At 45.2% G+C, this 14,017-nt stretch overlaps 1 protein-coding gene across 1 annotated transcript; it reads left to right on the top strand.

The window, feature by feature from the left end:
• Positions 1–2,268: 2,268 nt before the first annotated feature.
• On the top strand, positions 2,269–9,600 carry lrp10 (low density lipoprotein receptor-related protein 10). Its single transcript, XM_046320137.1, has 10 exons — positions 2,269–2,358; positions 3,112–3,317; positions 3,503–3,535; positions 4,166–4,310; positions 4,680–4,870; positions 5,052–5,692; positions 5,928–6,367; positions 7,000–7,194; positions 7,390–7,519; positions 8,810–9,600. Exons 2-10 carry the CDS (start codon positions 3,269–3,271, stop codon positions 9,389–9,391), a joined length of 2,406 nt encoding a protein of 801 aa, XP_046176093.1. The 5' UTR covers positions 2,269–2,358; positions 3,112–3,268; the 3' UTR covers positions 9,392–9,600.
• The last annotated feature ends 4,417 nt before the right edge of the window (positions 9,601–14,017 follow it).

A 14,017-nucleotide genomic window follows, 5' to 3' on the forward strand; every position in this document is an offset into this window, starting at 1 on the left:
GCTCAGTTTCCACCTCATTTTGTGGTCAGTGTGCACATAGTCTGTCTTCTCTTGAGAGCCAGGTCTGCCTTCGGCAGCCTTTCTCAATAGCAAGGCTATGCTCACTGAGTCTGTACATAGTCAAAGATTTGCTTAATTTTGGGTCAGTCAAAGTGGTCAGGTATTCTGCCACGGTGTACGCTCTATTTAGGGCCAAATAGCATTCCAGTTTGTTCTGTTTTTTGGTAAGTTCTTTCTAATGTGTAATTATCTTTGAGTTTTTTCATGATTTGGTTGGGTCTAATTGTGTTGCTGTCCTGGGGCTCTGTGGGGTCTGTTTGTGTTTATGAACAGAGCCCCATGACCAGCTTTCTTAGGGGGCTCTTCTCCAGGTTTATTTCTCTGTAGGAGGTGGCTTTGTTATGGAAGGTTTGGGAATTGCTTCCTTTTAGGTGGTTGAAGAATTTAATAATAATTAGTGGGTTTCGTTATAATTCTGCTCTGCATGCATTATTTGCTGTTTTATGTTGAACACGGAGGATGTTTTTGCAGAATTCTGCATGCAGTTTCAATTTGGTGTTTGTCCCATTTTGTGAATTCTTGGTTGGTGAGCGGACCCCAGACCTCACAACCATAAAGGGCAATGAGTTCCTTAAATAACTGATTCAAGTATTTTTTGCCAGATCCTAATTGTTATGTCAAATTGTATGTTCCTTTTGACGGCATAGAAGGCCCTTCTCTCTTAGATCATTCACAGCTTTGTGGAAGTTACCTGTGGCGCTGATGTTTAGGCCGAGGTATGTATAATATTTTGTGTGCTCTTGGGCAACAGTGTCTAGATGGAATTTGTATTTGTGGTCCTGGCAACTGGACCTTTTTTGGTTTTGTCTTACTGAGATTTACTCTCAGGGCCCAGGTCTGAAAAAATCTGTGCAGAAGTTCCAGGTGCTGCTGTTGGTCCGTCTTGGTGGGGGACAGAAGCACCAGATCATAAGCAAACTGTAGACATTTGACTTCAGATTCTATTAGGGTGAGGCCGGGTGCTGCAGACTGTTCTAGTGCCCTCACCAATTTGTTGATGTATATGTTGAAGATGGTGGGACTTAAGCTGCATCCCTGTCTCACCCCCCGGTCTGTGGAAAGAAATGTGTTTTTTTTATAACCATTTTGACCACACACTTGTTTGTGTACATGGATTTTATGATGTCATATGTATATCCCCCAACACCACTTTCCATCAATTTGTATAGCAGGCCCTCATGCCAAATTGAGTCGAAAGCTTTTTTGAAATCAACAAGGTATGAGAAGACTTTGCCTTTGATTTGGTTTGTTTGTTTGTCAATTAGGGTGTGCAGGGTGAATACATGGTCTGTTGTACGGTAATTTGGTAAAAAGCCAATTTGACATTTGCTCAGTACATTGTTTTCACTGAGGAATGTACGAGTCTGCTGTTAATGATAATGCAGAGGGTTTTCACAAGGTTGCTGTTGACGCATATCCCACGGTAGTTATTGGGGTCAAATTTGTCTCCACTTTTGTGGATTGGGGTGATCAGTCCTTGGTTACAAATATTGGGGAAGATGCCAGAGCTGCGGTTGATGTTAAAGAGTTCAACATCATAAGAAATTTAAAAAAATTGAGTGAGGGAATTGAGATAAAGAGAGAGAGGAAGTTACTCCCTCTTCCAGATGTGATGCCTATTTCAGTAAGGTAAATAAACAGCTGTAGACTCTGCGGCTGTATAAATATGAACATTCATTAATGATAATAAATGAAAACAATAGCCCAGGATAATGTAAACTGTCAAAAAGAACGACAAGAAGTTAGGCAGACAATTCACTATTCATTTAATTTCCATCCCCGTTGTCTCAGCCCCTTGCCAAAATGCATCAACAATGAATGCAGCATGTTACCTTTCTGATTATACAACCACTAATGTTAATGCAAAGAATGTTACATTGTATCAGATGCAATGCCGACAGCTATAATAAAAGACCCCTAAGATTTGATCATATCATTAGCCTACTCTATTCTGACACCTGGTGGTGAAACATTATCACATTAATTCACACCATTAAACTCCATAACAAAGACATTGTGAATAGAGGGACCAAGTAACAAACAATGATGGTTAAATATAAATCAGAGAAAAATACCCGTGACAATGATTTGTTTGTTTGGAGTTTGAGGCGCTGCTGTGACAGCCCAAGCCCCTCGCACCGCCCCCGCTCTCGCCTGGACAGCCGCTAGTGATAAACGCCGTAAGAAATAACAGCGCCATCTGCTGGCAGTAGCGCTACATCCTCTCATGTCACTCAACTAAAACAATACGGAAGTTGCACAGAACTCTGCCTGTCAACAAGAAAGACGACAGAAAGGGTAAGGTTGCTAATTTAGTTCTTACAGGCATGTATATACATCATGTATCGCTGTTTGTAATGTATATGTTCACCAGGGTGTTTGTAGGTATATTTGAATGCTTTTTATCGCGTGGCACGTTCAGGAAACCTTACAAGGAAGAAGTTAGTTAAGTTAGCATTAGCATGCTAGCCGCATAATACAGACAGGACGAGAGAGCGAAGCAGCTGCTGCTTTACCCTTCCTCTTCAAGGAAGTTTGTGGGGCGAGGATCCAGGAGGCCTAGATAAGTCTGGTGTGAATTATTTCGGCTCACCTGGAGTTAAAATGGCATAGAAAAACATTTTTGTGGTTAGGATAATGATTTGTGTGGTTAGGATAATGATTTTTGTGGTTAGGATAAGGATTGGCTTGCTGGTAAGTCATCGCTACAACAACGTCATTAGCTAGCGAGGCAGGAAATTGATGTGTATGTGTTCTCGAAACAAATAGATCGGCATAACCTCAACAGTGTTTAGCTAGCTAAACCGAACTACCTTAAATGCCTTGCTGTCATATCTAAAGGCTAAGGCGAGTACATTCTGTATGTTGTTTGAAAGTAATTCCCTCCAACTCCTGTAACAATATAGCCTGGTCCCAGATCACTCTTATGGTCTTTTTTGTGTGTGAGGGGGTGACATTGGCCATAGGAGTTGACATCACAAACAGATCTGGGACCACGCTAGTTAAAATAACCGTTTATGTTGAATAGGTTTTATCTTTTTATTTTCTTAGATTGTCTTCCTGAAAGACAAGTCAGCGACGATGGGGTCATTCAGCAAGGAGGACTGAGGGATCTGACCTAGATGTTTTCCTATCCTACTTTTCTTTCTTTTCAACTTTTCTTTCTCTTTCATGAGCACCTGTATTTCAGAGGAGCACTATCATCAGCATGACTGCCTCTTTCAACCTTTGTGTCCTCAACGTTTTGTTTGTAACTGGTGAGTTTTATTATGAATGTGTGTGTGTCTGAAGATGTCAAGACGCCATGGTACTTTAGGACATACAACTATTGCAGTGTGTAGCTAGTTTCAACTGTCAACTGCACCACATACAAACACCAGTCAGATCTTAAATAAGGCCCTGTTCAGACCTGCATAACTCAGTTTTTCCCGTTGATTCACAGCCTACAGCAGCCTGGAGCTGGCCTCCAGTACTGGTAAGATAACTAACTACCCCCCCCCCCAACTCTTACAAATGCCTCTGTTCATTTTATCAAAGGGACCTGTCTGTCTCTCACCTGTCTCATACTACTTCACAGGTATGTCTTATCAACAAAGCAGGTGTGGCAGTCTAAACAGTACTTGTAAGAATCAGTTGTGGCACCACCCGTTCTGTCACATTTTTGTGACGCTCAAATATTGAAATGCTTCTTGTCTTGTTGATACTACTGGGATTCCTCTAGACAGGGCATATACCAATATTATGAGTTGGCTAACTCAAGGTTATGAAGAGAAGGTCCTGCTAGTATTCCCTTTGAATAAGTGCAAACTCTGTTGGAAGAGCACTACAGCTCCATTATTTTTTAGCTGTGCCTGATGTGGTTTTGGTTTGGTGTGCATGTTGTGGTATAGTGCATGGTGTCTCAACAGTTTCAGCACCAAGCCATTGCATTTATCAGGGTCATATTTAGTAGGGCACACAGCAGCAAGAAGTTTTGAAACAGAAAGCTAAAATCAGAATTTTTGTTGGACAAGTTTAGGTAGCACCTGCCTATTTCACTCCTGTTTTCTCCCTAATGAACATAACCCAGGAGTCTAAAGTATTGCACTGTCCTTCTCTCTCCCAGCTCATTGTGGACAATCTCCCCAAGTCCTGGAAGCTCCGAGGGGAGAGATCAGAAGCTCCGTCCACCACAGCTGGTCCTACCGCCCACGGCCGTTCAACTGTAGTTGGATTATCAAGGCACACGTAGGAGAGCCCGTTATCCTCAGGTAATGTCTGCCCACTCACTGTCTTATCCCCCAAGGGGCTTATTCGGTGGGGCAGGGTGCAACGTTTGTCCCTAAACTACCTCCAGTCTTTAACTGGGTAGATCTGAAGGGATTGGGTAGGTGTTAGAAATAGGATGGAAATTCTATCAAGACTCTCAGTGGACAAGATGACACTACTAATATGTTGTTTAATGATACTTATCCAATGCTTTCAGATTGACAGTTCCTCGGGGGCAGGGAGTAGAGGTTGTGACTGGACCTCAGAAAGGTCACATCATGAGAAGAACATGGCTTCATAGCCAAGTCATTTGGTTTTTGATCGTTTGCTCACTGCTTGTGTGTATCTCTTTTCACCCGTCGTTCTTTTAGTTTCTCCCAGTTTTCTACACGCTGTAAGAAGGAATGGGTCTCGGTGACATCATCAACTGGCAAGCCCATTACCTTTTGTGGTTCCGACCTGCCAAAGCCCATGGAGTTGATGGGGGGGAACATTACAGTGACGCACCACTTCCTGCCACACTTATTCCCCGTCTCTGTGTTCTGCCTGGGCTACGTCAGAGGTATGCCACTTGTTAATCATGAGGAAGGACATAGTAAACTAGTTTTAACCATATTTGAGGACCAGGAATTACAATATAGCTAAAAGGAATATAAACTCTCCTCCCTCTCCCACCATTTCCCCCTGTTCATCTCTCTTGGTCTCTCTCCCACTCCGCTCTTTCACTCTCTCTCTCTCTCTAGACTCTGGTGAATGTCCGGTGGTGGACTTTGAGTGTTTGGGCGGGCGCTGCCTGCCCCTGTCCTGGCGCTGTAACGGCCAGACAGAGTGTCTGGGTGAAGGGATGGGGCTGGGAACAGACGAGCAGGAATGTGACGGAGAGATCGAGATCCAGGATCCTGAGCACGACAAAGTAGTGGTAACCACTGCCACACCAGAGTCCTACATAGAGAGGGAGGGGGAGACAGGAAGAGAGAAGAGCGGGGGGAGGGATTGGGAAACGGCACCGGTTGAGGTGGAGAAAGAGGAGAAGGAAGTAGAGGAGGATGGGGACTACACCAAGGTAAAGGAGCCAGATAATCCTATGGAGGACTACTGGGAGTTCCTGCCTCGTCAACTCCCCAGCCCCCAGCCTCACAGAGCCCACCCCAGTCCCGGTGTGACCCAGGCCCCTATCGAGTGGCCGTGTGGCGGCCTCCTCCAAACCTTCTATGGGACGTTCGCCCCTCCTTCCATCAAGGGCCCCCCTCTGTTCTGTGTGTGGACCCTGGACCCCCAGGACTCCAGGCCTCTGAAGCTGGACCTGCAGCTGCTGGAACTGGGGCCTGGAGACACGGTCACTATCACCAACAGACAGCAGGGCACCGGGGAACTCATCAAAACTGTAAGTGTTAGTGGATCTGGGTATGTGTTTAATAGAAGTTTCCTCTAACAGACTGATACAGGGTCATATCTTTTTGTATTCCCCTAGGATTGGGAGTAGGGTTGTCTGATCCTAGATCTGTGGTTAAAACCAACTTCTACCTCTGGAATTTGTCATCTGTCACGATACTGTCCAGTTCTGTTACCCAAGTTATTTTACTCAATCTAATCACCCTGTCCCTTTTCCTCTCTGACAGATCACCAGCGAGTCCAGCTACAAGGCCATTCAGGTTGAGTCCCGGACCGGCCTTCTCTCCCTGACCTATCACACGCTTCCCGGCTCGGAGGGGCTGGGCTTCAACGCCACCTACCGTGTCGGGGGCTACTGCCCCCCCTGGGAGGGTAAATGTGGGGGTGCCGCGGGGGGCTGCTACACCCAGGAACAGAAGTGTGACGGGCGCTGGGACTGTCCTGAGACGGGGCATGATGAGGCGGGATGTAGGGGGTGTCCCAGGGACCAGTTTGCTTGCGGAGGGGTGGGGCAGCGGGCGGTGCTGGCAGGTCATAACTTCATCGGGCGTCCGGTGTGCTTCCCTGCCAAGGAGAGGTGTAACTACCAGCTGTACTGTGCTGACGGGAGCGACGAAAAAGACTGTACCATATGTCAACCTGGGACCTTCCACTGCGACAGCAACAGGTAGGGAATAGGGCTGTGTGTGTTTTGACGTGTGTGTGTGTGTGTGCACCCATTACTGTATGATATTTAGTTTGATATGTGTGTGTGTGCACCCATTACTGTATGATATTTAGTTTGATATGTGTGTGTGCACCCATTACTGTATGATATTTAGTTTGATATGTGTGTGTGTGTGTGCACCCATTACTGTATGATATTTAGTTTGATATGTGTGTGTGCACCCATTACTGTATGATATTTAGTTTGATATGTGTGTGTGTGTGTGTACACCCATTACTGTATGATATTTAGTTTGATATGTGTGTGTGTGTGCACCCATTACTGTATGATATTTAGTTTGATATGTGTGTGTGTGTGCACCCATTACTGTATGATATTTAGTTTGATGTGTGTGTGTGTACCCATTACTGTATGATATTTAGTTTGATATGTGTGTGTGTGTGTGTGTGTACACCCATTACTGTATGATATTTAGTTTGATGTGTGTGTGTGTGTGCACCCATTACTGTATGATATTTAGTTTGATATGTGTGTGTGTGTGTGCACCCATTACTGTATGATATTTAGTTTGATGTGTGTTTTTGGGTGTTTGTGAGAAATCACCATCCTGACGGTGTGTGTCTCTTCCCCAGGTGTGTGTTTGAGAGCTGGAGTTGTGACGGCCAGGTGGACTGTAAGGACGGGACAGACGAGATGAACTGCACCATGACCCTGCCTCGAAAGGTCATCACCGCGGCAACCGTGGGCAGCCTGGTCTGTGGGCTGCTGCTGGTCATCGCTATGGGCTGCACCTGCAAGCTCTACTCACTGCGGACCCGAGAATACAGGTACCCCTTATTCACCTCACACCTCAGCTTTACGCCTGTTGATGCTTCACCAAAATACACAAAAACATCACCACAAATGATCTTTATCTGTGTCCAGAATACAACGAAATATCTCTGTCCAAACCAACGTTTATTGTGTTTGACCTGACCCCCATGTATGTGTTTAGATGTTTTTACCTTGTTTCTCTCCTGCAGTATGTTTGCCCCAATCAGCCGCCAGGAGGCGGAGCTTATCCAGCAGCAGGCCCCTCCCTCCTATGGTCAATTGATCGCCCAGGGCATCATCCCTCCAGTGGAGGACTTCCCCACGGAGAACCCCAATGAGGTGAGCGCACAGGTCTAGAATCAGCTAACCCTCTCCCAATCCTCATCCTAACCATTAATGGGGAAAATGCTAAACTGACATTGGATCAGAAACTAAAGGCAACTGTGTCCCTCTGTGATTAGAGCACAATGAATGGAAGTCTTCAAACAACTGACAACTTGAGATACTTCCATTCTTGGGTGTCCTTCCTTTACAACGGAATCCTCCACTAACTTACAGTCGATTTGAAAGGTCCTCAGTACATCCCTATGTCCTCTGACTGTTCACCACTAGCCTTGTTTATCCTACTACCTACCAGCTTCACTGAATCACTCCATTATTATCAGGCTGTAGTATGGCGGCAGCATGCACTACTACATAAATACTGTTCTTAGATCAGGGGCAACCTCATCCTACTCTTAACGGGAGAGGAGAGACCCACTCAGATCCTATCAATGCTCCTTCATAATATGAATAGCCTATTCACATATTCAAATTGGATTTGTATTGGATTTAGAAATGAAATTACTTCACTCCATTGGTTGCTTTACTATACTAGTGCATCCCGTTAACCTACAGTAGATTGGAACTCATCTGGCTCTTCAATAGACTCGACCACTTACCAGAAGCACTCAGAAAGTTCAGGCAGACCCTCCTGAATGACTCCATTATACTCAGGCTGAATCAGGCTGTAGTATGGCAGCAGCAGGAGGGTGTAATCTCATAGATTTGAGTTACACTGGGGCCTGCAGGAGTACTGATCTAAGATCAGTCTAGCCTTCTAGATCAAAATTAATAGTATTATACGTCCAGGGGGGACCTGATCCTAGAGCTGTGTGACAGCAATAGCAGGAGCGTGATCTGATAGATTGAGTTACACCAGACAACACAATGGAGCCCCTCACTACACCATAGTTTGATTAACTGCTGCAGACAGCTGAAGGAGGGAAAGAGGGTTAGCTAAAACAATATGCTCTCTGTGTTCAGTATTGTAGCTTTGTTTAATGGTCCCCTCAAAGAGTGATCTAATTCAAATAATAAAGTCATTATCATTTCATGATGGTAAGTCATTTTATTAGTATAGCACTCTTTAAATACAACTGAAATCTCAAGGTGGTTCTTTTTTCTTGTGCTCTTTCTTCTCTACTTATCTTTTTCTCTCGCCTCTCTCTCTCTCTCTCTCTCTCTCTCTCTCTCTCTCTCTCTCTCTCTCTCTCTCTCTCTCTCTCTTGCTCTCGCTCTCTCTCTCTCTCTCTCTCGCTCTCTCTCTCTCCTCTCTCGCTCTCTCTCTCTCTTCTCTCGCTCTATCAGTCTTCCTCTCTTTCTCTGAGAGGTTTTCTCCAGCTTCTCAGACAGGATACTTCTAACTCTCCACGACGCCGACGCCGTCCCCGATTCATCCGCCGGGCTGTCCGTCGCATGCGGAGATGGGGCCTAATCCCCAGATCCGCCTCCAGGCCCTCCCAGCCATCCAGCTCTGCCCCCCAGCTGACAGATGCCCCCTCTACTGGTGTGGATCCCAGTCAATCAACTCCCGCCACCACCTCATTGGCTGTGGAAGCCGTCAATCTGCCATTGCCACAGAAACTAGGCTTGCTCCCACAGACAGTGCAGTACCAGCCACCACCACCCCCCCACTTCCTTCCTCCACCCACTCTACTCCCTCCACCCATTGTCTCTACTCCAGCTACCCCCAGAGCCCTCCAGTGGCTGTCCCCCCACCCCCAGCAGCCCCTCCCTAGCCTCTCTCTTCCACTCTTTGGGGCGCACTATCTCTCGCTTCCGCTCCTCCCCTTCCTCCTCCTCCCCCACCAACTCACTGCCCCTCTCCACATCCCCCTCTTTCTCTTCCTCCTCTTTGGAGGACGAGGTGCTACTTATCCCCCTCTCTGAGGACACAACCCCAGAGGACGACGTGCCCCTGCTTACACTCGACCCCTGACTTGATCCAACACCCCTTCCCTAAATGATGACTCAAGCACAGGAGCACTGCAAGGCTCTCTCTCTCTCTCTCTCTCTCTCTCTCTCTCTCTCTCTCTCTCTCTCTCTCTCTCTCTCTCTCTCTGTGTCTCTCTCTCTGTCTCTGTGTCTCTGTCTCTCTGTGTCTCTCTCTCTCTGTGTCTCTCTCTCTCTGTCTCTGTCTCTCTGTCTCTCTCTCTCTCTGTCTCTGTCTCTCTGTGTCTCTCTCTCTCTGTGTCTCTCTCTCTCTCTCTCTCTCTGTCTCTCTGTCTCTGTCTCTCTGTCTCTCTCTCTCTGTGTCTCTGTCTCTCTCTCTCTGTCTCTCTCTCTCTGTGTCTCTCTCTCTCTGTCTCTCTCTCTCTCTCTCTGTCTGTCTGGTGCCTTGGAATTGCATTTGAACTAACTAAAGGAATCTAATATTCAATGCTTTTATGTTATTGAGTGTGGAAACTCCTAGAGAAAGTGTGTGTGTGTGTGTAGTGTATTTGTGTGTTGGATGTGCACTTATCCAGATATAGTCTGAAAGAGGTGAAATTTGCACAGAAAATCTCCTCATGATCTAATTTAACCAATGAGGCACCTCTGGAGTTTGTGGTATATGGCTAATATACCACTGCTAAGGGCTGTTGTTATGCAGGACGCAACACGAAGTGCCTGGATCCAGCCCTTAGCCGTGGTATATTGGCCATATACCACAAACCCCAGAGGTTCATTATTGCTATTATAAACTGGTTACCAACGTAATTACAGCAGTAGAAATAAATGTTTTGTCATACACGTGGTATACAGTCTGATATACCATGGCTTTCAGCCAATCACTAATCAGGGCTCAAAAACACCCGGTTTCTAATATATAATTTACTGTCAAGTGAATGATTGGTTTTAGCACGTGAAAGAGTTCATGTCTTTGTGTGACAGCATATGTGTGAATGCGTCATGTAAGTGTGAGCATATGGGGGCCAGTGTAAGGATATGTAGATGTCCTGTGTAGACACTATCCCATGTATAGTTCTCATCTCCCATCTAAGTGCCTTTTCAGAAGCTTGCTACAGTTGATGAATTTGAGTGATGACACATACTGTACACACTGTCCCAAATATGTGGACAAAAAGGAACACCCACCTTCTCACGCACAGACTGTGTTTTATATTGCTTTCATAATGGATAAATTGCATGTCAATTCTGCAAGCTGGCAATAATTCTTGGGGACCCTCCTGGTTAGTGTACATATGGCATAACTGACGTGTATAGTTTCGTATGCACTTGCAAGTGTGATGTATGAATGTTTTATAATGTAGTTCTCTAGTAGACAAATTGTGTCTCGGCTCACAAGACAATCTCTCTTGGTGCCTGAGGTTGGGTTAGACCTGTGAAGTGCACAACCGCACACAGAAAGATGAGGCCCCCCAGGGCCCACGGTCACAACAACCCCGACTTAAATTCTCAGCCCTTTGTGAATGGAATCCACTCTACCTTGCTTTCACGCAGTGAACATATAGCAAATTAAGAGACTTTCAAGTCTGCCATTTTTACATCGTATCTTTTATTAGTTTTTCCGCTTTTATCCTCCAGAAATGTACTTAAAAAAAAATCTTAAATTGTTGTTCTGTTTGCCTGGGTTGTACTGAATGTATTCAATTAAACATAGTGGTTGGAGGATGATGATATGTTTAAAACTTGCAATGTAGTGATAAGGTTGGAGAGGGAGATTTTACTAGGGTCTATTTCACTGTACATAGCAAAGATGTGGACAAATCCACAGAGATTAAACAATTTGCACTTTTACTTGGACTCTAGCTTTTATTGTGTTTAAAAAAGAGAGAGAGAGAATGTGTGAAAGGAGTAAAAAGCCAGTCTTAGGAAAAGCAGAGAAGAGGTGGCATTTTTCGATGAGGAGGTCGTCAGCGCCATTGTTCTCTGTCTCCTGGGAATGTATCAAAGACATCTGACATCCATTTCTCCAGAAGGCCCCTGGGGTCCCATGACAAGTGGATTAAATACCTGGGTGTCAAAGGAAGAGGGACAGACCAGTGCAAAGGAATGGTTGTGACCTTTGAAGAACTAGAAGAAGAGTGAAGGGAGTCGGGGGGGAGGGGTTTGACGGCATCGGCGCGAGGTTGAGGCAACTATGTGCATTAGTGACCATTAGTGACCAAGTGGACTGTGAAAATGCAGTAGTTGGCCAGAGATATGGATTTCTCTCCAAAATCACTGAATGACTCCATTATCATCAGGCAACTCTTAATGGGAGAGGAGAGAACCACTCATAGACCCTGTCAATGCTCTTATCTTTCCCCCCAATTCATTTAGGATTCTCTTGGAGCCTGTCATATATCTACAGATGATGTCAAGGGAGGCTGCAGAGGGGAGGACGGCTCACAATAATGGCCAGAACGGAGCAAATGGAATGGCATCAAACACAGGGAAACCATGTGGAAACCATGTGTTTGATGTATTTGATACCATGCCACCTATTCCACTTCAACCATTACCACAAGCCCGCCTCCCCAATTAAGGTGCCACCAACCTCCTGTGGCTGATGTCATACTGACGTCACTCCTATAGATCCCATTTCTTTCATCTCTCCCCCAGATGTGACTCCTGTGGAGGGGCTATGATTATGGCTTCACCCCTCTCCCTCAGCAGGCCATGGGTGTGGATGCTGGTGGTGGTGGTGGTAGGCATATGGCTCCCTGGTGCTCTAGAGAAATGTATCTTTGATGAGGTTCAGCAGTCAGTCACAGTGGGTCACCACACCCACTGATCAACATGGACATCACCCTAAAATCACTGGGCCACAAACTCACAAGTTCAGAGGATACAGATGAATCTAGAAGTCAGACTCACCCTGGAGACGCACCTTCACCTCAACATCCTCCACCCCAGAGACACAACAGAAAGCTCAGAGAGCTGGCTCCACCCACACACCCTGCACAGCCAATCAGGATCCACACCTGGGTTCAGCGGGAGAGCCCTGCCCTGTCTCACGTGGAGAGAGAGAGAGAGACTGGAGCTAGCAGTCAGGGAGGCTGTTGGCATCGTGTCCAGCTTACTGTCAGGTTAACGAGACACGCGTGTCTTTGTTGTTGTTTAGTTACTGTTGATTGACTATGATCGTATTATGTGTATGATTGGTTTTGTTAATGAATGTTAGTGTTATTTTGTGTCATTGAATGTTAGTGAGCGTGTTGATATGTGTTAATGGTGGTGATAATTTCTAAAATATCTGTCGTCCGTTGCTCAGCAGAGACATCAACAAGTACTGTGAATTCATCTGGAGGAACGCCAGCACTGCCAACAGGCCTGACTTATATAAAGTCTTGTCTAAGAATTCTGTACTGTATATCTTCTTATCTACTACTATAGCGTACCACAGTATGAGTCATAATACCTATAAATCCTAGCGGTCAAACAAGGAAATGGTTCCAATAGTTTTCCCACCATACATTTTTGAAACGCTTAAAATAAGGGCTGTGTTGCGTGTAGGCTTACCCTGGTGTGACGTTTTGATAACTGTAAATCTCTTTAGACAAGGTGACATTTAAATCCCCCCACAATTAAATGCGAATTAGCTGCTAATGTGGCTATCATACAGAACTACAATGCCCGTCTCAAGATTCACGTCACTCCAGGGCCATGATGATCTGGACGAGACTGCTGAATCGAGGCAAAGGTAAGAATCTCTTGATTAACTATCTAATGTTAGCTACATTTAGTCATGAATAAGTTGGCTACATTTCTTTAAATTGACAATTGACAAAATACCTGTTTAGCAAAGGTGTCAGCTAAAGATGATGTGCAGGAGCTTGCAGGGATTTATAGTCTTGCATGATGTCTACTTTGATGCTAATTAGCACTTTTGAATCTGACAGTAAATATATTGATAAAAGTCCCCTTGTCCGAGAGAGATTTACATGGTTATCACAACGCCAGGGTAAGCCTTCGTTTCAAGAGTTTCTAAAATTCCCCATGGGAAAAATAAATGGTGGAAAAACGATTGGAACCATTTCCCTGTTTTTCTGTATAACACTGTGACATCTGCTGATGTAAAAAGGGCTTTATAAATACATTTGTTTGATTGATGGTTTGACTGGTAGGATTTATGGGTATTATGACACCTCCACTGTGGAGCTCTATTGACCCCTGAATGATCTCAACCAATCAAAGCTTTCCATTTCGGCGTGGAAACCCCAGAGGGAAAGTGGAGAGCGCAAGGGCTGAGGGGGTAAAAATTACGTGTTTGGACTGCAGCCCTGGTCTCTACTGACCCTGAGCCAGGAGGACCACTTGAGAACCTGGTATGGACTGACCCTGCCATCTATACTCACATTCTATTATACCCTATCCTTAACCCTATTAGCTAAACTTTCCTCTAACCCTGACCTTAGCCCTTTAACCTAACTCCTAATCTTAACCCTAACCCCTTACCCCTAGCCTTGATAATGTTAGCCAGCTAGCTAACGTTAGCCACCTAGCCACAATTTGTAAGATATCATATGTTTCGCAAATTCATAACATATTGTATGTTTAGCAAATTCGTAACATATAATGCGAATTGTA

The sequence above is a fragment of the Oncorhynchus gorbuscha genome, linkage group LG21 (genome assembly GCF_021184085.1).
Source record: "Oncorhynchus gorbuscha isolate QuinsamMale2020 ecotype Even-year linkage group LG21, OgorEven_v1.0, whole genome shotgun sequence".
Lineage (NCBI taxonomy): Eukaryota > Metazoa > Chordata > Actinopteri > Salmoniformes > Salmonidae > Oncorhynchus > Oncorhynchus gorbuscha.